Here is a 24,732-nt window from a genome sequence, read left to right as displayed (position 1 = left end):
TGAAGTCAGAGAGCTTTGGATCAGATCCTAAGTTAGGAATGTAATAAATTATCTATTTGGAGCTTCTTCCCCAGTGATCAGACATTTTTACAACAGCCAGATGTGATATCTTCAAAAATACATGTGTTCAGGGAATCAAATAGGATTGGTGAAGTAAGTTAAAGAGTTCTTCAAGAATGAAACAACTGTGAAGTTAGACCCAATTGAAAAATGCAGAAAGACCTTCACAACAAATATTTTGTAGTTTTTCATGCAAATTTGTTGTTGATCATTCAAATTTTCTAGAATCACAGACTACACAATAAGCTTGTAAAAAATGCTTTTTTTGCAAAAAAATGTTGAATTTTTGGGGGTCAAAATGTCACAAATTCCCAACCAGCTCCATTTGCAGTGACTAACTGTCAATCCAGTGCAAACTGCCAGCTAAAAGGACTGAAACAGGAAAGACAGCTGGAAGTCCTTAACAGTATTTTTGTGATCCAAAGCCTTGTGCTTCTCCCACAGTCAAATGCATCTGGCCACAACAGGCCTGATTTTCTGATGTGCTGAGTAGCTCTGCAGTGCCCATTGGAATCAGGGGAGCTGTCGCTGTTTGGATCCAATGCAAAGTCTAAAATTCATGGTACATCAGTCTGACCAGGGCTATAATACTTCTGTTCTTGGCCACTTTCTCCCTGAAGTTCACTATGGCTACACACATTTTCTGTAAAGCAATGCGATCTACCTCAACAATTTTATCTTGTAATTTATTGCTCCATTAATGAATACTTTATCTGATCTTGCTACTTTTAAAACACATTTAAATCCCTGCTGGAGATTGCTATGGTGATTTACCACAATATAATAACACAAGTTTTGAACAATACTGCAGATCAATGGGCAATACACTGTCACATTCAGACATTTCCAAAGACAAAGGAGATTTTCAAAGCAGTGCAAGGCATCAGTTATACCTTTTCCCATTAAAATTAAGGAGGCATGGCTAAATCCCCTATACTCCTTTGAAAATGTCAACCTATGAATTCAGCCATCATTGCTAGATGGAGCGCTTAGTTAAGTGCTGAGACATTTGACAGAATGACACATACCAATAAAAAAAATAATATTTAGTGGGCAATCTTGCTGCCTTGTTGCATAGGAATCAGATCATAACATGGAAAGGCAGAGAAGGGTCTGAAATGAACATACACTTCCTACCCAAAAAGAGCACACAGTGTATCTTTGCATAAAAGTTGGCCAAGAGGAAACACACAGTAGTCAGACCAATATCTGTAATTTTACAATATCTGTAAACAAAACACTCCCTAGTGGTATTAATTTTAGAATGCAGGCATCAATTAATCTGTCTGTACTGATCTATTAACAAATTCATGTTATGTCAGTGGCGAAGATAAAAGTGGAATGCACAAGTTCACTTCCATAAACTTCCACCGGGTCTTTTACAGATCTGCATATTGGCTCATTCTTCCCCTACATCTTCACTACTCAACCATTACAAATGGGTTTTCAAGGTAGCAGTGCTCTGTGTTCTTTTGAGTTCAAAGTCCTTCCTGTATGTGAAGATTAAGACTGGTATCAGTTGAACTGTCATGTGACAGAGTGTACCTGGTAAACGAGGACACCTATCTATGTTGATCTTCCACTCCCACACAATTATGTTAAAAATAGTCTCTTCTTCTAGTTTCATCACTAATAAAGGATAGGTTATATTGTCCAGGGTAGATGCATGAATGTCTGGATCCAGGTAAACCAGTGTAGGGAGGATAAAGTCCATTTCTTTCCAGTTCAGCGTTTCTTAGTCCAGTCGGCTATAGTATAAAAAAGAAAAGAAAAGGCTCTTATTCTGAGGCCTGAGGCCTATTTCAAATGTAGCCTCAAAATCTTTTCTTTCTCCAGACTCACATGATGAAATAGAAACACACTGGAATTTGTTTGTTTTTATTGTTCTTGTCTGAGTTCCCTTTTATTTTAGGCATTTATTTAGCTGATGTAAATTAGTGTAGCTTCAGTGAAGTCATTGGAGCTATTTTACATAAGAACGGCCATGCTGGGTGAGACCAAAGGTCCATCTAGCCCAGTATCCTGTCTTCTGACAGTGGCCAATGCCAGGTGCCTCAAAGGGAATGAAATGTTGATTTACACCAACTGAGGATCGGGACCATAACTTTAAGCAATGATTGAAGACAGTTATTTCAGTGGCTACAAGGAAATGTCATGGTTTGAGATGAGCTCTAAGGTCCCTTCCACCTGCTATTACAGGATTGTTCCTAGGTATTTTCTAGGGCTTCTATTTTTTTGTTCAGTCTAATTTTAAATATCTCAAGCAAGAGGGACGTGCCTAGACTTCACCTCTGATTCCATGATGTGCACTCTCGGAGCAGTGGAATAGGAGGACTCTGCGAGGCTCATTAATACACTGTGAATATTTATCTCTACCACCACGTGTGTGCAAGTGCAACCATTTGGCTAACTCTCAATTGACAAAATGATACAGGCCCAAACAGCTGTTAGCCTTTGCACCTGGTAATTAAGAGGGGAGAGGATCTGGAAACTACCAGGGTTTAGCAAACACTTTCTCAGTCACTGTGACCATAAAGGGAAGTGCTATGCACATGAAGAACACTAATACATCAGCACAGTGTGCTACGGGAATACTCTTCTTAGGGAGCCCAGAAGGATGTTAGCAGCTTCACTTCCAAAGAGAAGCTAATGCACATGGAAGCCTCTGAAAAAAATTCCATTTAGAGACAACTCTGCTGAGTCACCATGGTAAATTATCGGAGACATCTGGATGCCAACAGGATCTTTGCTTCATAACGCCTAGACTGTGGAATCCTTACTCACAGTAAGTAGTGCCCTTGAGTAGCACTAAACCGCTGTTGGCTCCTGTCGTGAGACTCGTCATTGCTGTACAATGGTGGTTCTGTACCAACCACCTGCAAAAACTCACATTCCTGTTTATTGGCTATAATAAACATCTTCAGAAAAGTTTGGGAAACTCCTCAATTTCCAAGGCTCTTTTGCTATCTGAGAGCAGGAACAAGGGTCAATTCCATTGCTACAGTATATCCCAATAAATGTGCTCTGGAAAAACTTAAATTTACCTTGAAAATAAAATGCAAATCAAAACAAAGGAATGCTCATGGTCCTCTTATATCGCTGGACAACAACATTGCAAAATATGGGCCAGATCCTTCAGCATTTACTTACACATGTAACTACATTAGATTTACTCACAGAAGTAATGGTTTGCAGGCTCAGAAACTGTGCCTGCAAGACTCTCAAACCTCAGCTATTTGCTTTTGTCTTACATGCCATGTGTCCACATCTCAGGCAGCAAAGGATACAATATCTCTGGACCATTAGACAAAAGAAAAAGTATAGATGGAACCCGGGAATAGATACCGAATAATATACATCCGTCATCTGCAGCAGGTTTTTAGTGCTTCCATTTTCTTGCATTTCTATGGTCTCTCTGCCCCACTCCTGTGCTCGAGGATTCTTGGGGTACTCGGCATACGGTGACATTTGGAAATCCCCACTCTTGAAGATGAGTTTACTTATGTCATTTTTACTCTTCCTGTTTAAAAAAAAAGTTAAAAGGCAAAACTGATCTTGCTGTCTTGTTTTGGTGACATGATTTAAGGAGATTTGCCCTGATTGCAGGCAGTGGTATGAAGCTGGACTGTAGATGAAGAAAACTCCAGTTTTCACCAATGCAGCTTATCCCTGCGGTAAGCTGCACTAGTGTAAAAATTTCAGTTTTTCTTGTTCATAATCAGAGTTTGCACTGGTGCACGCTTGGCTGGAATCTCCAGTGCAGAAAAGCTTAAACCTTGTGACTAAGGTTGGAATGACTCAACAGTGAGGGTAATTAACCACTGGAACAACTTACCTAGTGATGTGGTGGATTCTCCATCACTTCAAGTCTGTACATAAGGACTGCCTGTCTTTCTAAAAGAGACGTGCTTTAGCTCAAACAGAAGTTATGGGCTTGATGCAGGAATCACTGGGTGAGAGTCTATGGTCTGTTTTACACAGGAGGTCAGATTCAATCAGACGTGGGTAAACTATGGCCTGCGGGCCACATCCGGCCTGCGGGACCATCCTGCCCGACCCCTGAGCTCCTGGCCGGGTAGCCTAGTCCCCGGCCCCTCCCCCGCTGTCTCCCCTCCCCCGCAGCCACGCCGCTGTGCAGGCCACACTCTGGCCCGCCGCTCCCGCTGGGCAGCGTGCGTGTCGCATTGCGAGCTCCTGCTGCTGCTAAGTGGGCGGGGAGTGGGGAAGTTGGGGAAGGGAGTGGGGGGGTCCTGGGGGACAGTCAGGGAGGAGGAGGAAATTGGATGAGGCGGAGGTTCTGGGAGGGCAGTCTGGGCATGGGGAACAGGGAGGTTGGGAGTGGGAATCCTGGGGGGCCTGTCAGGGGGCCTGTCTGAACCCCCAAAATCTCAACCCCATTCCCCCCAAATAACCTGCTTATCTACTGTATCTTATAAGAATCTCCTTTGGAGGAGATTTAGATCCAAAACTGTGTCCCCAAAGACGGGGATATCCCAATGCTGCACATATATGCTATTGAGTGGTTAGTCTACTTAAGGAAGGGAGGTGATCTTGTACCTAGATATGAAAACTAGGAGTCAGAACTCCTTGGTTCTGTTCTTTGCTATACCACTGACTTGCTAGGCAACCCTGACACAATCATGTTACCCTTCTACAGAACTGGTATCATAATACTTGCCTACTTCACAAAAGTGTGGTACAGGTTAATTAATATTGTAAAGTGCTATATTAAATATACTGAGTATAATTCTGTTTATGGGGTAAATCCTGCCTCTCATTTGGTGCTTAATTTGCAATGAAAGAGGTGCTGGGGCTCAAGCCTTTAGGTGCCAGACTTCAAGCAATTTTTTTACTTTCATAACTGACGTGGCAAGCCCAGAAGGGCTGGGGCTGTGAACTGCCAAGCCCAGAGGTGGCGGGGCTGTGAACTGCCAAGCCCAGAGGTGCTGGGGCACAAATTAAGTGTTGCTCCCAGTTCATAGGTACAGAAGGCCTCCTGGCCAGAGTAATTTTGTAGTGCCAAAGAGAGGCAGCACTTGTACGAAGGTGTAGAGGCCTGCACTTCATGGGTGATATGGAATCTAGCTCTGCAAAGCCATACTACATGGCCATGAACAGGGTGTCTGAGTAGTGGGGCTGGGCTGGGGCTTGGGGGGGGGGGGGAACACCAGAGCATTACCCACTACCCTAAATCCTCTAGTCTTTTCTATTGCATAAACTGTTTCTTTCATCTCAGCTGGAGCTGCCTTGCAAAGACTTTGCTGCTCCATGGCTCGGAGCAGGCAGGTTTTCTTTATCTCCCCTTCCCAATGGACATGATTCCCAGCACTCAGTTGAGTTACTTGGGCTGGCTCCTGGGAAAAAAAAAGATTTTCCCTGAAGTGTAAGTACAATATATCCTTTGGTATCTCCACTAAATCTATTGTTTACACTAAGTTTTGTCCTCTGCATGTTTGGCCTTTCAGGTCTAGATGTGAGGCACTAAATCTTGTATAATCCATTAACATCACTAACACAGGATTTGGCATCTGGTTTATGATACCTACCGGCAGCAAGTGATGATCAGTGCTATCACCAGGATAAGCAGAAGTCCCCCTCCTGCAGCTGCAATCACCACGGTGATTAGCTGATACGCTAAACACAAGAGACACAGGCGACCTCACTGACTTAGAAACGATAACATGCTTATAAATATTTAAGTGGGTATACAGGTATATAGCTCCATATCTATCCATCAGGCAAAAGGATTAGGAATTATCTTCTCTTGTTCAGTAATTATCAAATAGGACATTAAATTATGTCAGGTAGATTTACCTGGAGTTGGGGAGTTTTGGAGGACCGGGTAGAAAAATGGGAACTGTGAGACATTCAAAAACAGGTCCTCTCTTTGGAACAGTTTGTACTTATGAACATACGAGAGGTGTGCAACGGAAAGTCAGATCATCTTTAAGCAGCAGTAATCAACTCATGGCAGACTGTACTTTTTCACCGCCCTCTGCAGCATGGGGCACGGGTCCCCTGCAGGTTTAAACTAGTGTAAATGGTGAATTCTCTATAACTTGAAGTCTTTAAGCCACGATTTGATGACTTCAGTAACTCAGCCAGAGGGTATGGCTCTGTTACAGGAGTGGGTGGGTAATGATCTATGGCTTGCAATGTGCAGGTCAGACCAGATGATCACAATGATCCCTTCTGACTTTAAGTCTGTGAGTCTATATGTGTGCAGAGGAGGCCTCCAAGAAGTCATTTGTGGTAAAATGTTGAGTAAAGTTGGTCGAAAAAATGGATGGAACACTCTTCCATCGGAAAATTCAGTTTGATCAAAATTGAAACTTTTTGCAGGAACAAGAAAACTTCAACAAAATGTCCTATGGTAACATTTTGAAATTATTTGTTATGACTTCCTTGTTTGTTTCATTTTGTTTAGACATTCAGATTAGATTAGATTAAATTAGATTATTCATGTTCTGATATTATTAAATGAAACTATATGATGCTTTCAAATTAAATGATTTTTGAATTTCCGATCTGAGAAATAATTTGAAATTTCAACTTTTTGGCCAAGTTTGGGACTTTTTTCCATCCAAAATGTTGGAATTTTCTGACCAGCTTTAATGTTGAGCAAATGACCACAGCTGGTTCAGCAATAAAACTTATAATAAAAAATAATAATTGGATATATATGTATCTCCTAGAACAGGAAGGGACCTTGAAAGGTCATTGAGTCCAGCCCCCTGCCTTCACTAGCAGGACCAAGTACTGATTTTTGCCCCAGATCCCTAAGTGGCCCCCTCAAAGACTGAACTCACAACCCTGAGTTTAGCAGGCCAATGATCAAACCTCTCCCCTTACTACTCCAACTTTCTAGCATTGGGTAAGAACTCAATTTTATAAAAAAGGATAAGAATTTCTCATTAGTGCTGACTGGTAATGGTGATCCAAGGAAAATTCTGCCCCAGTAATTAGAAGAACAAAGCACTCTGATTGCAGTTCAGGCTGAAAACATATCAGAAACAGAAGAGCCATTTGTGCCCTCATGACCCTAACAAAGAATAATGTGAAAGGACAAGAAGTTCCATACTTACGGTTTCTACAGTTCAATCCCCCCAAGCCGAACGGGCACCTGTAATAGGAAAGAACTATGAGTTTTAAACATCTGAGCCTTAGTTGTGACAACATGTAACCAATGCAATTTTGGGAGGGGGTGGGGAAAAGGGAGTTAGGTTAAGAAACAGAGATTACTATACCTCACACAGGTCTCATTTTCAAGCCTATATCCATCTTCGCAAGCTAGAAAATGAGAGAGAAAGGTGATGAGTATCCCTCAGTGGTGAACTGTAAGTAGGTGTGTATTTATTATTTGTATCGCTGTAGATCAGGGGTCGGCAGCCTTTCAGAAGTGCTGTGCTGAGTCTTCATGTATTCACTCTAATTTAAGGTTTCGCGTGCCGGTAATACATTTTAATGTTTTCAGAAGGTCTCTTTCTATAAGTCTATAAACTATTGTCGTATGTAAGGTAAACAAGTTTTTTAAAATGCTTAAGAAGCTTCATTTAAGATTAAATTAAAATGCAGATCTTATCAGTTTAGTGCAGTGGTTCTTAACCTGGGGTACACGCATCCCCGAGGCAGGGCCAGGGCAAGGATATTTTCCGTCCTAAGAGAAACTTCCACCTCGTCCCCCCTTTCACATCGGTCCATTGAGAGGCAAATCCCAATAAGCCTTTATAGACCCCAGGGGCCACCATGACCAGGGGTTGCTCCCCAGACCAGGGGCCAGCCATGACCAGGGGTTGCTCCACCCTCCCCACCTCCTGAACTCCCCTGGACAATGCACAGCCACCTGCTCCAAGTCCATTCACTGGTTTTGCTGGGCTTGGGAGGCTGCAACAGCTCAGCAGGGAGGAGCTGCCTTCCAGAGGCACCGGAGAGCCAGAGCATCCCGCTTGCGGTGGCAGCGAGCCCCAGCCATGGAGGAGCCGGCACGGTGCAAGGGGGGCAGCAACGCTGCAAAGGCAGCGGCGCCACTAGTGGAGAGCAGCTGTGCCCCTCCCCCTCCTGCCCAGGCTGCGGTCCTGGCGCCTCCTCAGGGGCTCCTGCAGGCTGCAGTGGATGTATGCGGGCGCCAGTGCCATGTGTCCCCGGCTACCCTCTCGCCTAGGGTTACCATATTTTAACAATCAAAAAAGAGGGGAGAGCCCTGCTTTAGCTCCGCCTCATCCACTCCCTCCTACTTCCCACCCCGGTTGCCCCGGTCAGAACACCCAACCCCCCACCCCAGCTCCTTGTCCCCTGACTGCCCCCTCCTGGGACCCCTGCCGCTAACTGCCCCCCAGAACTCCACCCCCTACCTAAGCCTCCCTGCTCCTTGTCCCCTGACTGCCCCCTCCTGAGACTCCCCCACCCTAACTGGCCCCCTAGGACCGTACCCCCTACCTGTCCCCTGACTGCCCCAACCAAAATTCCATGTGGAGTGCTGAGGCAGTGGGACGGGGGGAGCTGTGAGAGGGGCAGCGGAGACGGCAGCTCACACTCCCGGGAACCGCAGAACCCAAGCGCAGTGACGGGGCAGCGGGGGGTGCGCCTGCCCAGGCTGTGGCCTGATGCTCCCCCCAGGAGGGCTCCTGCTGCGGATGCATGCAGGCGGTGGTCCCCATGTGCCCCCCGTCTCCCCCCTCGCCGCACTCGGGCTCTGCAGCTCCCGGAAGCGTGAGCCGCTGCTGCCATCCCTCCCACAGCAGGCTCAGAGCCCCACGCCCCGGCGGCTCACACTCCCGGGGGCACAGAACCCAAGCACGGTGAGGGGAGAGCTGTGGGGCATGCCCGCCACCGGTCTGGGGTCCTGGCTGCCGGCTCCACTCAGCCTCTGCCGGCCTGGGGTTCTGTTCACTCAGCCAGCAGTGTGCTGAGCAGGGCCTAGCAAAATCAGCTCGTGTGCCAAAGGTGGCAAGCGTGCTGTAGGTTTCCGACCCCTGCTGTAGATAGAAGCTGTAGGCATAGAGTCATAGAAGTGTAAGAACTGGAAGGGACCTCAATAGCAAATCCAAGCCAGCCCTTCCACTCAGTGCAGGACCTGGGCCATGTCTACACTTAAAAGGCTTCATTGGCACAGATCTACCGATGCAGCTGTAGCGCTTTAATGAAAATACTCTAAGCCTGATGGCTTAGTCAATCCACCTCCCTTAGAAGCGGTAGCAATGTCAGTGAGAGAAAACTCCTTTGCTGACATAGAGCTGTCTACACCGGGGGTTAGGTTGGTATAACTATGTCGCTCAGGGCTGTGGATTTTTCACACCTCTGAGCGACGTAGTTATACCAATATAGGTTTGTGGTGGAGACCAGACCCAAGTAATAACTAGACCATTCATGATAGGTGTTTGTCTAATCTGATCTTAAAAACCTCCAATAATAGAGATTCCACAACCCCTGTAGGGAATTTGTTCCAGTGCTTAACCACCCTGACAGGAAGTTTTTCCTAATGTCCAACCTAAACTGCCCTTGCTGCAATTTAAACCCACTGCTTCTTATCCTATCCTCAGAGGTTAAGGAGAACAATTTTTCACCCCCCTCCTTGTAATAACCTTTTATGTACTTGAAAACCATTATCATGTCCCCTCTCAGTCTTCTCTTCTCCAGATTAAATAAACCCAATTTTTTTTAATCTTTCCTCACAGGTCATGATTTCTAGACCTTTCATCATGTTTGTTGCTCTTCTCTGGACCTTCTCCCATTTGTCCACATCTTTCCTGAAATGTGGTGTGCAAGACTAGGCAACAAAATGGCAGATGAAATTCAATGTTGATAAATGCACATTGGAAAACATAATCCCAACTATACATACAAAATTATCTAAATTAGTTGATACTACTCAAGAAAGAGATCTTGGAATCATTGTGGATAGTTCTCTGAAAACATCCACTCCATGTGCAGCAGCAGTCAAAAGAATGTTGGGAATCGTTAGGAAAGGGATAGATAATAACGTATCATACATATAATAAAAATATCATATTGCCTCTATATAAATCCATGGCACACCCACATCTTGAACACTGTGTGCAGATGTGGTCACCCCATCTCAAAAAAGGCACAAAAAAGATACATTGGCACTGGAAAAGGTACAGAAAAGGGCAACAAAAATGATTAGGGGTATAGAATAACTTCCATATGAGGAGAGACTGGGACTTTTCAGCTTCGAAAAGAGAGGACTAAGGGAGGATATGATAGAGGTCCATAAAATCATGACTGGTGTGGAGAAAGAAAGTAAGGAAGTGTTGTTTACTCCTCATAACACAAGAATTTTAACAGGGTTCAAAAAAGAACTAGATAATTCCTGGAGGATAGATCCACTGATGGCTATTAGCCAAGATGGACAGGGTTGATGTCCCTAGCCTCTGTTTGCTGGAAGCTGGGAATAGGCAACAGGGGCTGGCTCACTTGATGATTACCTGTTCTGTTCATTTTCTCTGAAGCACCTGGCATTGGCCACTGTCAAAAGACAGGATACTTGGCTAGATGGACCTTTGGTCTGACCCAGTATGGCCATTCTTATGTTCTTACATTCGGCTGACTCCCTGGACCCTCTCTGGGGGGCTGCGTCTACACTGCAAAGCAGTAAGGCTCAGATCCTGGGTCCCGGCTTAACTTGAGCTTGGATCCTCCAGCCTTGCAAAGTCCTGGGACCCTGCTTCTGAGCCCTGTGTTAGTGGAACTGCAGTGTAGACACAAGGGGGAGTAGCTTGGAGCCCAGGATCAAGGATGGGCTTATGTTGCAGTGTAGATACACCCTTGAGATCTTCAGAGCTTGAAAAGAAAAGACAGGCAGCATCTTAGCTCTTTTCCAAATACACGCACACGAGCTGCAACCACAACAAAGCTTAATTTGGGCTTGTTAATACATAATCTGAGACAGTGTTGGAGGTAGAGGAATGCAGGATCCACTGCTCTTAGTGTGAGCTGGGGAATGCAACATGTGACAAAGAGGAGGTCAATATTCACTGCCATGGAGAGCAGAATAGAAGCACAAACTCTTATTAACAAGAAGCTGGGCATTATTTCTGGCATTCCTGGTCCTTTAAAGGCCTCCTATCAAGAGAACCGAGTACAACGGGGTGCTGGTATCTGAATGAGGCTCATAGGTGCTACAAAAATAAATACTACTAATAATAGGAACTCAGCTATCAGATCATACTGTGCAATTGCTATCAATTTTGGCCCATGCTTAACTTTATGCACAAGAGTAGTCCCCTGTCATAGGGCAGTGCTCGTCTGGAGCACTCTCTGGTGGCAGGCTGAGGCATGACAAGCACACCTGCCTCCGTTTCCCTCCTTCAGACTCCCCAAGCAGTATTTCTGAGTACGAATGGCCCTTGTGGGGTTCATTTATTTAAAAAGTCCCATGCATCTAAACCACAACGAAACAAGTCCCAACCAAGTCCCACAACCCAAGTCCAGAGAGAACATCCAATAGAGCCCCAGTGTTATTTTGCCATGCCCCAGATCTCCAGAACACCACCATCATTCCTCAGCCCTCCTGTACAGCTCCAGCATCCCTCATGACACCTCACTCCCATCCTTCTGGCCCTCTGGCTTCACCTCTCCAACTCTGAGATCCAGCAGACATATCCCTCTGTTGCTCTGAGCCTTCAGCCCTCTCCAGCCATGATTTTCTGGCTCAGGAAGGATGGCTGGCTAGCCCCTCCATTGGCTTCCTAGCCCTCAGCTCTTTCCAGCCTGCTGGCACTGGCTCTTGAAAAGTCAGCAGGTTAACTCCTCCACTGGCTTCCTGATAATTCCTCCTCCTTTCCAATGAAGGCCTGCAGCCAGCTCTCTGTTGCTTTCCCCAGAGACCTCCTCTTCTCTTTCCCTAATCTTTTAGCCCCCCAGGTGCTGTCCCACCCTCATAACTGGCCAAAAGGGAGCACCTATCTGGTACAAGGGAGCTGAACTTATTTAATTTATGGGGCTGAGCCACACTGTGAAACCCGCCAACTGCCTTCAATGGGACCACTCAAGTGCTTAAGTGCCTTGCTGGACTGGCACCTCAGATAATAATTAGAGCTGGTCCCATTTTTTTTTATGGAACATGTTTCCATAGGAAAATGGAATCTCATCAGAATCAAAACTTTCTGCGGGAATACGGCCATTTCAATGACATTATGTTTTAAAAATATTGGAAACGAAGCATTCTGATTTTTCGTTTTGAAATGTATATATATTTTTAGATGTTAGAATTGGAACGATGTTTTGATTTAATCGAAACAGAGCATTTCCAGTCATCCAAAACAGATTGGTTTTGAAAAAAAAATTGTTTCTACTTCTTGTTTTTTCTTTTTTCATTCCAATTCAGTAGTATGGAACTCCTTCTTCAGTTAAGAGGTCAAACTGCATCTCTCTCTCTCAGGCCAAAACTAGTGACGATGATTTGACAAGATATGCGGTTAGCCACCATCCTCTAGCCCGATTACTTTTCAGAGTCCAAATGCATCATTTTCTTATGTTCTTAAACTGCACCAACCCACTGTGATGTGATCGACCTAACCACACAGCCTTGGCCTCTTGTGCAGATGTTAAGCCTCTGGGCCACTTTGTAATTCGTACTTCCACCTTAAAGCAGAATATAAAGCATAAGGGATTGTAATAAGACCCCAAAGCTATACTTCAAGAAGAGCCTACCTGTGATAAACACAGCTGATCAGTGAAGGTCACTATTAACCCACAGCAATACACCTGACAAGATCTTTGTCTCCTAGCTCTACGACTATATGAAATGCCTTTAAAGTTCTTGTACAACTGGATGAATACATATCTAGTCATAAGACTATATCTCTGGGTTCAGATATTTGGCAAGGAAAAGAAAAGAAATTGTGTGACATTAATCTGTACACAATTAAGATGGCAACATCATCACAGTAGACGAGGAGAATTCTGTAGCAGGGGGATCTTATAACACCAATAGTAACTGACAGACTCATCAATTTTAAGGCCAGAAGAGACCACTGTGATCATCTCCAGCATAGCATAGGCTATAGCATATCCCTGAATTAATTTGTATTTCAGATCCAATAGCTGTGGTTTTATTAGAGCACATCTTTTTTGAAAAGCTCCAATCTTGATTTTAAACTTTCCAGTGATGGAGAATCCACTACCCCGACTGTTCAAAATTTTATTACTGATTAAAGGTAACTTTAGTTTAAAATTTGTCTAGTTTATTGTTAGTCTAAGTTTGTCTAGCTGCAACTTTCAGCCATTGGATCTTGTTATACTTTGTCTGCTAGAAGGAAGAACCCTCTATTGTAATATTTCTGTTCCCCATGTAGATACTTATGTATATGTTCAAATAACCCCTTAACCTTCTCTTTGATAAACTACATGGATTGAGCTCCTTGAGTCTACCACTGTAAGATCGGTTTTCCAATCCTCAATCATTCTCATGGTTCTTCTCAGAACACTCTCCAGTGTTTCAACATCCCTCTTGAACTGTGGACACCAGAAATGGACTCAGTATTCCAGAAGAATTGCACCACTGCCAAATGCAGAGGCAATATAACTCCCCTGCTTGACAGTCTCGTTTATACATCCAAAGATCTCGTTAGCCAGTGTTGCACAGAGACTTTATATCAGCTCGTTATCCACCAGGATCCCCAAGTCTTTTTCAGAAGCACTGCTTCCCAGTCCCCCATCATGTAAGTACAGTCCACATTCTTTGTTCCTAGATGTATGGCATTACATTTGGCAGTACTGCCTGCTCCCAGATTACTATGTGGTCCAAATCGCTCTGTATGAGTGACCTGTCCATCCTCGATGTTGGGTCAGCTGCAAACTTTATCAGTGATGATTTTAAATTTTATTTCAGGTCATTGATAAAAATAGCAGAGGGCCAAGAATTGATCCCTGAGGGAACCCACTAGAAACCCCCAAGCTGATTCCCCATTTGCAACATGTTACCTATCAATTAGCCAGTTTTTAATCCATTTAATATGTGCCACTGGTGATTTTGTTTTCTTCTAGTTTCTTAATCAAAATGCTGAATAGTACCAAGTCAAATGCCTTACAAAAATCTAAGTATATGATATCAACTTTGTTCCCTATAGCAACCAAACTTGTAATCTCATTAAAAAAAAATCAGGTTACATTGATAGGCTCTTTCTTCCCTCAACTCATGTTGACTGGCATTAATTATATTACCCTTCTTCAATTCTTTATTAATTGAGTCTCATATTAGCCATTCTATTGTTTTGTCCAGGAATTATGTCAGGCTGACTGGCCTATAATTGCTCAATCATCTTATTTACCCTGTTAAAATATTGGCACAACATTAGCTCTTTTCTAGTCTTCTGGAACTTCTCTAGAGTTCTAAGACTTATTAAAAATCAACATTAATGGTCTAGTGAGCTCCTCAGTCAATTCTTTTAAAACTCTCGAGTGTAAGTTTTCTGGACATGCTGATTTAAAACTGTCTGACGTTAGTAGCTACTATTTAACATCTTTCTTAGTTATTGTCGGAATGAAAAATATTTCATCATATGATATAAATACATTATCTGATTTTTCCAAGAATAGAATATTTACTTGACACTTCTGCCATTTCTGCTCGACAGTTCTACCATTTCCATCTAAAAATGGGCCAATACCATTATAAGGATCTTCAGTTCCTGAATTACTTAAAAAATTCCTTCCTATTGTACTTAACACTTCTGGCCATAGATTTCTCCTTGTATCCTTTTCCTTCCCTAACCAAGCATTTTCACTGCTATCAACTTTCCCTTTTTTCCATTTATTATTTATATTATTTTTTATTGCTGCTTTCATTTCCCTTTTAAACCAGTCTGGCTTTTTTTTTCCCTAAAACTATTTTTTTCAATATCTCGCGATTGTAGTTTTTTTGGCTATTTAGTTGCCAATCATCATTCATATTTAAGTCTGTCCATCATATTAATTGTATTAGATTTATTATGAACTTTCTCTTTTGATTTTTATAAAATCAAGGAAGTAGGGTGACCAGACAGCAAGTGTAAAAAATCAGGACGGGGATGAGGGGTAATAGGCGCCTACATAAGAAAAAGCCTACAAAATCGGGACATCTGGTCACCCTACAAAGAAGAGTCCACAAGTAGACGGACACGTGATAAGTGTCTCAGTCAACCAGAAACCAGGACAACTGCAAATAAATACAAAATTATATACACCCAACCTGTACATAATAGTGAGGCATCAGCAAAAGAGCAGAGCTAGAGTGGTTTGTTCATGTTACAAGATCCATGAGAGGGACTTGGAGAAATCTTCCCCCAGCCTGAGTAACTAGATTGGGCATTACAGAACCTTGCGTTGGGAGCAATCCTATCTCCCAGGCTGCGCTTCACAAAAGTGACTGCAGCCTAACCATTAGTGTAGTCTCCACAGCCTTAGCACTCTTCTGCTGCTTGGGAAGTGGAGACGGACTGGTCGATTTTGTGGTCTAACCTGACCCCAATCTCTCACCCGCAGGGATGCAGCTACACAGCTGTGCAGTCAGTGCACCCCCCCCGCCCCCACTGGAAACAAAATTTTCCAGTCCCACAGACAGGAAAGCTATCACATAGAGGGCAGGGGCGGGTCCTGGATTCACCATTTCTGTGCATCTGAGGGTTCTTTAAATGTAAGGCAGAGCTGCAGAACTCTGCTCCTATTTCCCTTTCACTACCCCGCCTGCTCTCCCCCTACTGTCATGCTGCTGGCTTCCCGTTCCTTTGACTCTGCTTCGAAGAGAGCTCACTGTGCCACTCCCACTCTCCAAGCTTTTAACTATTACTGGCTAATCTGATATCTAACCATCGCTGTAGTTTGGGGGAGGCAGGGGGTGTGTTGCTCCCGCAAGGCATGGAACTAGACCCTCTCACATGTCCCCATTAGCCTGATTGGAGCTGCCCCCCAAATATAGAAGTCAAACTATGCCTATGAATCTAAACTGGGAGGTGGAGGGGCGGGATGGGGGATATTAAGGACTGGAGAGGCCTGCAGCTAGGCAGAACGTTCAACTCCAATCCTCTCTCGACTTTTCACTCAGGATTTCTTTTTGTCCAGCTTGACCTCCCTCACCCAGTGAATGCTTGAGGGGACTCTTGGAAACTTTTTGATGGGAGGAAGTGATCAGAGCCTCTCTCTGTTCACACAAGGGTACTTGGTTTTATTGAGAAAAATGCACCCCGCAGAAACCGACACGGCAAGCCTGTGGTGGCCTTTTCTTCATCAACCCTGCAGGCTTGGTGACATGTCCTGGAAAAGATGGGAATGGCAGCTATCTGGAGATGAATGGAACGCATGAGGAATGGTATTTAGGCTGAGATTTTCAAGCTCCTTCTGGCTCCTTTGAGAACGCCTCCCTTAAACCTCATTAATATTAGATTTTTGTGGAGCCAGAATTACCAGTGTGCTCTAGGTGGCAGATTTCCCACAAGTGATCTTTAGCTTTTAGTCAGGAAAGAGAGACACTTGGAGGTTTGCTGCTGACCGGTCACCATGCCTTTTGTCCTCTCCAAAACCACACCCAACTTCCTGTAAAGGATTCCGGGTAGCCTAGCACAATTGGCATTTCCCACAGGAAGAAACACTATAATTAGAATGACCACTTGTGGGAACATTTAACTTGCTATGGGCTACATTTTCAGCACTCACAATCAGGGCCAGTTTTTCCAGACACCTCTGTCCCTTTTTAGGCACCTGCATACAGGGCAGTTTTTCAAAAGAGCTCAGCATGTTGGGTCTGGCATTCTTTTGAAAAAAAAAAAATCTCTGTAAATGTCAAATTGGGAGCTGCTGGATGCTGAGTCCTTTTGAAAATCTGGATCACACAACGGGGGCACAGCTCTGTCAAAAATCGGGCCCTAACTGCAAATGCTGAGCACCTGAAAAATCTAGCCATGAGCTTTTTTGAAGGTCTTGCCCCACTCCCACATACTGGGAGTCACTAAAGAAGACGGCTTCCCGCTCTGTCCCCAGCTCTTGACAATATGAAGGTAAAATTCTCCTCAGCACAGAGGTGTGTAAAAGGCCATCTGCCACAGAGTAATTTTTACCTATGCCATTTAAAAGCTCACAGAGGTGTCATCCTCTCTAAAATATCCTGATTGTCCTGCTCGTTTTATCGTAACAGAGGTGATGGGGTGTCTTTTATTGCTCTGCTGCAAGCCCCTTGACCAATAAACTATCCTATTTATTTTATAGATGGAATGAGAACAGAATTATCCCATCCCATCTGAGATACTTACAAAGCCCCTACTACCATAGTATTTGAGCATCTCACAAGCTTTATTCTTCTCACAGCATTCCCCCAGGGATGGATAAATACTATTGCGCCCATTTTACAGGTGGGAAGCTGAGGCACACAGAGATGAAGTGACTTGCCCAAGGTCATACAGGAAGTCTGTGCCAGAGCAAGAAACTAAAGCTGGATCTCCCAAGGCCCAGGCTAGCACCCTAACCACTGGACCATCCTTCTTCTCAGCCCCAGCCCCTGCAAGTTACACTGCAGCAATCTCTCTCATTTGACATCCATCTTCCTCCATTCTTAGAGGGAAAAAAAGGAATGCTACCTTCTCAGACTGGAGCCTATTGAAATAAAAACTAGATGTTATTTTATGTGGGTTTCACGCATCCTGTCTCCTCCTCTTTGTTGCTGTTAGATGCCAGTGATGCTGATGATCCCATTACACGTATGAGGCCAAAGCAGGGAAACATTACCACATATTTTTTAACGCAGGCAGATTAGATGATTTTAAGCTGGCTTCAAAGCCACTGCAGACCTGACTAGAATTGTTTAGTGCTATTTGACAAGGTTCTTTCATTGTGCTGTCAACAAGAACCTAGCCAACTAAGGATGGCAAGATTAAGGACTAATTGGGGACAGTCAACATATCTTAACAAAAATACCGCCCTACACACATGCATTCCCCCTCTCCCCCGTGTATACACTCACAAAGGAGTCATTTGTTTTACAATAGCATGTACAGACCCCAACTGAGATTGGGGCCTCACTGTGCAAGCTGCTGTACATAAATATAGCAAGACATATACCTTGTCCCAAAGAGCTCACAAATAAAGGTTGGGTGCGGAAACAGAGGCACAATCAGGTGAAGTGTCCTGCCCAAGGTCACAGAGAATAGCTGAGCCAGGGTTGGAAGCCAGGACTCCTAGGTCCCAATCCAATGCCCATGTGGTCTTTTACAAATTGTGATATTGTCAAAACATGACTAATCACCAACTGGTTGCTTCATAAGACACAGAGGGGAAGATGATGTCATCTTTTGTAGATTGTGAGTTCTTTGGAGCAGGGACACTCTTCCCACACATTTATACAGCATCCAGCATGTTGCAGTCACGGCTAGAAACAAAAAATACACAATAACCATCGAAGTCATAGGTGTATTAATGATCAGGAAGCTGGACTTCTTACAACACGCCACAGGAGCAATTAGTCTAAGCAGGCAATGGGCTCCATTTATTTTGATCACTGCAGGAGCAATATTGACCATAATTTATTTTAAATGTAGTGAAATAGCTCTGTGGCTGCTAAGGCAGTCATTAGGAGATACTGGCTCTTGTATTTAAATGTCTATTATGATCCTTTTGAAGATAAAATAAATTCACACTCCTTCTCAGCTACTTGGTCATTTCAAAATACTAAGGATACACAAATACAGCTTGTGAATTTAAAACAAATTATCTTTACTTCCCCTGGAGTTCAGACAAAAGAACAACACAAAAAAGTGCGCTATGTCATCTGTGCACTATGCCAGTGAACGGTTGCCTCTGGCATTCCAACCCCTTGTCTCTTTTCACTGGATCTTTCTGACTTGCACGGCAGGCTCCCAAAAGTGATAATATTATGATTACTCTAGTGAGAGAGACTATCTTCAATTTCTACTGTAAAGCACCATATCCAAATGGAGGAAGTCTAAACTGTTAATATTTATTCATAATACTGAGCTGCTTAGCATGCAAAGAAATACAAAGAACACGTGTGAAAATCATTTCAACTGGAAACAAAATATTAAGCAAAAACCAAAGCAAACCCGGCTGTGAAAAGAACAATACCTCTGCAGGAATGATCTATCTTCTTGTATTTAAAGTATCCACTCTTGCATTGACAGACTGCAATGCCATCTCTGTCGGTGCATTCCGAAGTTTCTTTGTCGCATTCAGGGTCCTTCTGTTTGCACAAACCGCCAACTACCATAAAGACATTACCAGTATCAGCACATGTCCTTGTAAATACACTGTTATGCACATTGATCATCAGCTTTCCTGCTGTATCACACTGAGGTTGGTAATGCTTCCCCCTGCTTCTTTATTAATATTTGCTCCCTTTTGAGATAAAGCCACAGGACCAGATATGGCAGTCCCTACAATAGAGATTGGTCCAAACATGTAGGGAAGGGTTGTAACCAGAACATGGATTTGAATTCTACAGCTATCCCTAGCTCTGGGAGATATATATCTGTATCCTTTTTGTTATGTGATTGTACTGTACCTAGTACAATGGGGTTCTCGTCTATGGTTGTTGTCCCTAGCCATTATCACAGTGCAAATAATAATATAATATAATAGGCATAAATTGAAATCCTGCATCTGAACACTCCCTGGCTTTGGAGGGCTTATAACCTGGATGAGATTTTTGCCTATTTCTGCAGTAAATACATAATTTATTTATAATGAGGATCAATATTTGAACAGATACTAGAGATGGAAAAGACCTACTGAGTCATCAGGTCTATCTCCTACCAACCAACACAGCATTGTTCCTTGCAATATATTTTTGAGTGCTTTGTCCAACCTAGCAATCCCTTGACAGAATTCAGCAGTCTCACAGATCTCTCCATATTCAGTATAAATGTGTATGAAATCTTCAGTTAAAAAAATAACTTGTATGTGCTGTTCTTTTTGCCACACACAACTTGTGCTTCCAGTCTAGACGATTTCTTTCAGATTAAGGGACACAAACATTAAATCTCTGTTAGAGAGAAACAGAGTATCCTTCACTCTGTAAAGCTCTTCCAGCGTAAATGCCCTCACACCTCCGCCTTCTAGCAGACAGACAGACCTCTGACATGTAAAGATGTAGTATACAGTAAGGAAGATGTAGTATACAGTAAGGAAAACCACAGCAGCATACTCCACAAACACTGTTATAATTTCAGCCAAGATGTAATTTTCCCACACTTCTGGTACAAACAAATCAAACTAGGAGAATAGAGAAAGAGAGGGGTATGGCCCACTGCTCTTCACATGGAATCAGGAGCTAGAAACTCATGAATTCTAATCCTTTAAAAACCTGTGGCTGGCCTGTGCCAGATGACTCGGGCTCCTGGAGCTGGTTAGTTGCGGTGTAGACATTGGGGCTCGAGCTGAAGCCTGGGCTCTAGGACCCTGTGAGATTGGAGGGTTCCAGAGCTTGGGCTCCAGAACCGAGCCCAAACAACTATACCACAATTAAACAGCCTCATAGCCTGAGCCCCAGGAGCCTGAGTCAGCTGGCACAGGTCAGTCATGGTTGTCTAACTGCAGTGTAGACATACTCTATGTGGCCTTGGGTAAATTACTTACCCTTGCCTCGCTTCCATTCTCTTTAATACAGCAACACAGGGAAATGAGCAATTAATGTTTGTGAAGTACTTTGAAGATGAGAAGGGCTATATAAGTACAAGGTATTAGGGAGTGAATTCTGCAGTATAGGAATGCGCTCCCCAAGACCAGGTCTCTGAGCCTGTAAGGATTCTGAACCAGGCTGTGCAACGTATTTGACTGCAGAACAAGGAAACCCCAGTACCCATTTTAAGCAACATGAACATGGATCCCGTCATCTTAATGCTGAGTCACAGAAATGTGATTGGCCAGAACAAAAGAATGAAGGGAAATGGAGTTACTTACTGCCTGTAAGATTCATAACTGAACTACAGGCCTGATCCAGTGCCCTCTGCAGTCCGCAGAAAGACTTGCATTGGCTTTGCTGGGCTTTGATTCAGGCCTGACTGAGGAGAGCTGGGTCAAGCTGGGTGGACTTGGATAACAATAAATCATTGCTACAACTTCTGTGATATTATGTCTCCCAACTGGAGCTCATGACTCTTTACTGTCCCAGCTCTTCTCGATTCCCTTCCCTTCTGAATTTGTCAGTCTGATTTTTAATACTTCTGTAACAGAAGAATTTGTGCTGTCAACAATTCTGTTGATCTTTAACGGGAAGTTAGACACTAACCCTCCCAAATAAAAGCAAAGAAGAGGCCACCCGCTGGACTTGGTCTCAGCTGGCCTATCAAATCAAATGCCACCATTTTAATTGGGCTGGTGGCAGGAATTAGCAGGTGAACAGCTTTGGCATCTGTTATGCAGGAGGTCAAACTAGATAAGCAAAATAGCCCCCGAGAAAAGGAGTTAAAAACTCCCAACTTTCAATGGCCAGACCATTTTTTCTTTAAATTGTTTTAAATGTTCTTTTTCTTTCAGACTCAGGCCCAAGACTAAATGTTGCCAACTTTCATCCTCTCAGCAAAACATCTACAGCTATGTCACAAAACTCTGGATGTAGATTTTTTTAATGGAAACCTGTCTCTCAAATGTCCCTCGTTTCATGGGATAACACTCATTTTCGTCTGAAGGCTACCTGTGTTGCACACAAATTTGGGGTCCCCTCACTTGGACTGTAACATCAGGAATACAGTCTCATGAAATGGAGGCTACAGAAACCTATGTCCATGGAAGGTAGGAATCCAACAGCATTTTAAAGTTTCCTGCATGAATCATGTTTTGGTTCTTAGTCACACAATGCATCCCATGTTTGGTTTTTGGCAGGTGGAGGGGTCTGTATAGAAATGTTACTCTGCCTCGAATCACTTTAATACCATTCATTTTCACCAATGGCACCAAGAAAAACCCACCCCCAGCATGTACAGATTAACTATAGCAGCCAAGAAACGTTATAATCAAATTGACTGGAAGGGCTTGTCTCACCATAAACATCACTTGGGGTCATCCTCCCCTTTTTTAGCAGCACTAAGCCCTGCACTCAAATCATTTTGATAAGTTCGAACCATGTGGTTAGAATAAGTCTCATATTTTTTTGATCTGGATGGGATTCAATGCCGTACTCCAGAGATGAAAGGACCATTCACAATGACTGGAATTCTGTGCTGTGTAATGTCTTTCACCCATGTAATGTTCTCACAAAGAGGCAAATTTCTCACACATGCGGGTAAGATAAAGCTTACACTGCAGGGGCTTTAAGATGACTTCCATTTAAATGAAATAAATATTTGAAAGGGACTTTTCAGAGGGCCACAGTCACTTTAAGAACAAACAAACAAATAAAAGGCTGATTGCTTTCCACTTTCATTATGATCAGTCTGGATGTTATTTACCTCTGTGGAGCAGCATAAAATTGGAGATGAACTGGCAGGTTTCAGCAGGAGTTTTGCAAGTGCTAATGTAGCTTCGTACACTGCTAACAATGTCAACGAGCGTCACATTGGATACTAAAGAAAAGGTGGTTTGGACTGAAACTCGGACAAAATTGGACTCCCTGCCAAAAAAACAACAACAACCTATGCATCACCGTTTTGCATTTTATTTCATTGTTAATATGTCCTCGGCAGATTGTTATTATTAATAGCATTAACACATAGCATGCATAAAACACTTGATGTATATTGAAAAAACTGTCCAAACATTAGCCAAGTCCCCATAACAACCCTGTCTTGTATTATCCCCACTTTACAGACAGGGCAAACATATACATTTAAGACCCAATTCCGTCCACACTGAGATACAAGTAATTCACAATGAAGCTAGTGAGAGGAGATTCTCATATTTTTCAGAGGCAAAATTAGGCCTAGGGATATTAATGACCTGATTTTGAAAACAGGTATCACTGACTTCACTGGGAACTGGGGTTGGTCAGCACTTCTGAAAATCAGGCCATAAGTGACTTGCCTACGACCACAAAGCAAGTCAGTGGCAGAGTACTAAGATGTTGCTTGCTCCCAGCTCCATAGTGAGTCCTCTTATGCCACACTGTGTCTATCTTATTATCAACTGCAAATTTTGGATCCAGAGCTGAACTTCCCCAGAGTTTTAATCTGTTCAGATCAAGGAGGTTGGTTCTCCCCAATACATACATTATATTACATTTCTTACCTTGCAGCTTTAACTACTGAGTTGTAATAGCCAGGTAACGTTGAAAGAGACATGTTCAGCTGAAGGAAAGAATGAATATTCTATTACTGTTCGGGAATTAAACAAGGATCTCTGACCTTCGCAACAGCCTCTTATTTCAATGAGACAGAGAGGCCTTTGTATTGTCAACAAGGGAAGGATGAAGTCGCTATTGTGCAGCTTTGGATATTAGCAAAGTCCTATGGTTTATAAAAATGGGCATCTGTCCTGGGCCTGCTGTGCAGTGAGCACAAAGGGTGAGGACCAGCCAGCAAAGCAGTGGGGAAAGAGGCCTGCATAAGGCAATATTCAGAACGACACACTTGGATGCTGCACATCATCAAAGACACCTCCTCCCGAATCCCACACTCAGATCATTTATTTTGATTTCTCCCAAGTCTGTTTAGTCAGTATTACGGAGGCTGTAAGTCCAGCTTCCTGCTGCTTTAGCTGTGTCACCAGAAAAGCCGCCTTGCTTGGTAAACAGGCACAGCGAACTGCTGTGACCAAGGTTTGCTAAAAAGCTGATCTAACTTGTGAGAAAGTAAGAATGAAGACATGGTAGGCAAGAGAACTATCCCTGGTATGAATGATACACGGGGCTACCTCTCCACTATGAGCTAAGAGTTTGAGTTTCCTGCTTGTGTACACAAACTCGCACTCGCTTGTATTGAGCTACAAGAGTTTCAATAGCTGTGTAGCCACGGTAGCAGCCGCGGAGGCACGGCTTAGTTGTGCCAAGTACAAACCCGCCTGAAACTGGTGGGTACGTATGTGGCACAGCTATGCCGTGCTGCCGCTGCCAGTGCTACTACGGCTACTCTGCTATTGATACTCATGCTAGCTCGCGGAGAGTAGTGGAGTACGTGTATGCGAGCAGGGGAACCCCAACCCTAGCTCATAGTGTACTCAGAGCCACAGTTATCGTTCCAGCACCATGTTAGTATTTATGAGACTTGTTGCTGAAACTGGGAGAGTCCAGGATCATTGGTCCTGAGTTTGCCTCCGAACCTGCAATAAAGATCTTTATATCCCCAGCATTGGAAACTGCAGTACAACAACAAACCACTAGGGGGAGGGTACTCAATACAAGCCTATAGGCAGCCCCAGCCTAGTCAGAATGAGCTTTGCCTTAGTTCAACTCACTCAGCCTCCTTGAAGCAGGGTCTCTCCATTGAGGTATTGATGGGATGGGGGATGAAATAAGATTAAAAAAAATGTGCAGATCTTTTAATATAATTATCAGCCTAATCATAAACACTTATTTCCTGTCTGGTCAAACCATCTCTCAGCCAAGGAGGAAAAAAAGGAGCTAACGATCCAAGTATCGCATCTAACGAAGCCCATCCACTGTCATGAAGGAAGAGCTGAGGTGAAGTGTCCCATATCTCACTGGTGAAGCTTGGCTCTCCTGGGGGGCAATCAACAGCGGTTTCTGCCTTCCCAGAGATGGGCAACTTAGACTGGAATAGCATGAACACCAGCCAGTAT

General features: G+C 43.7%; 1 protein-coding gene across 5 annotated transcripts in view; it reads right to left on the bottom strand.

Moving 5' to 3' along the window:
- Window positions 1-263: 263 nt before the first annotated feature.
- The window catches only part of HEG1 (heart development protein with EGF like domains 1), an 87,952-nt gene continuing 63,483 nt past the window's right edge, over window positions 264-24,732 (bottom strand). For 4 of the 5 annotated variants that reach the window (XM_032793971.2, XM_032793975.2, XM_032793974.2 and 1 more), the window contains 8 exons: window positions 23,224-23,282; window positions 22,449-22,609; window positions 19,129-19,263; window positions 7,308-7,350; window positions 7,146-7,183; window positions 5,607-5,694; window positions 3,406-3,580; window positions 264-1,808 (listed from right to left, as the gene is read on the bottom strand). In XM_032793971.2, the coding sequence (XP_032649862.1) occupies window positions 1,659-1,808; window positions 3,406-3,580; window positions 5,607-5,694; window positions 7,146-7,183; window positions 7,308-7,350; window positions 19,129-19,263; window positions 22,449-22,609; window positions 23,224-23,282 (849 nt within the window). In that variant the 3' untranslated portion in view covers window positions 264-1,658. Of the gene's footprint in view, window positions 1,809-3,405; window positions 3,581-3,894; window positions 3,955-5,606; window positions 5,695-7,145; window positions 7,184-7,307; window positions 7,351-19,128; window positions 19,264-22,448; window positions 22,610-23,223; window positions 23,283-24,732 lie in introns of those variants that run through there. The other variant, XM_032793973.2, reaches the window with a different exon arrangement.

This window comes from Chelonoidis abingdonii, chromosome 10 (genome assembly GCF_003597395.2).
Source record: "Chelonoidis abingdonii isolate Lonesome George chromosome 10, CheloAbing_2.0, whole genome shotgun sequence".
Classification (NCBI taxonomy): Eukaryota; Metazoa; Chordata; order Testudines; family Testudinidae; genus Chelonoidis; species Chelonoidis abingdonii.
Note: the sequence above shows the minus strand (reverse complement) of the source record. Positions and strands in the feature narration are given on the sequence as shown.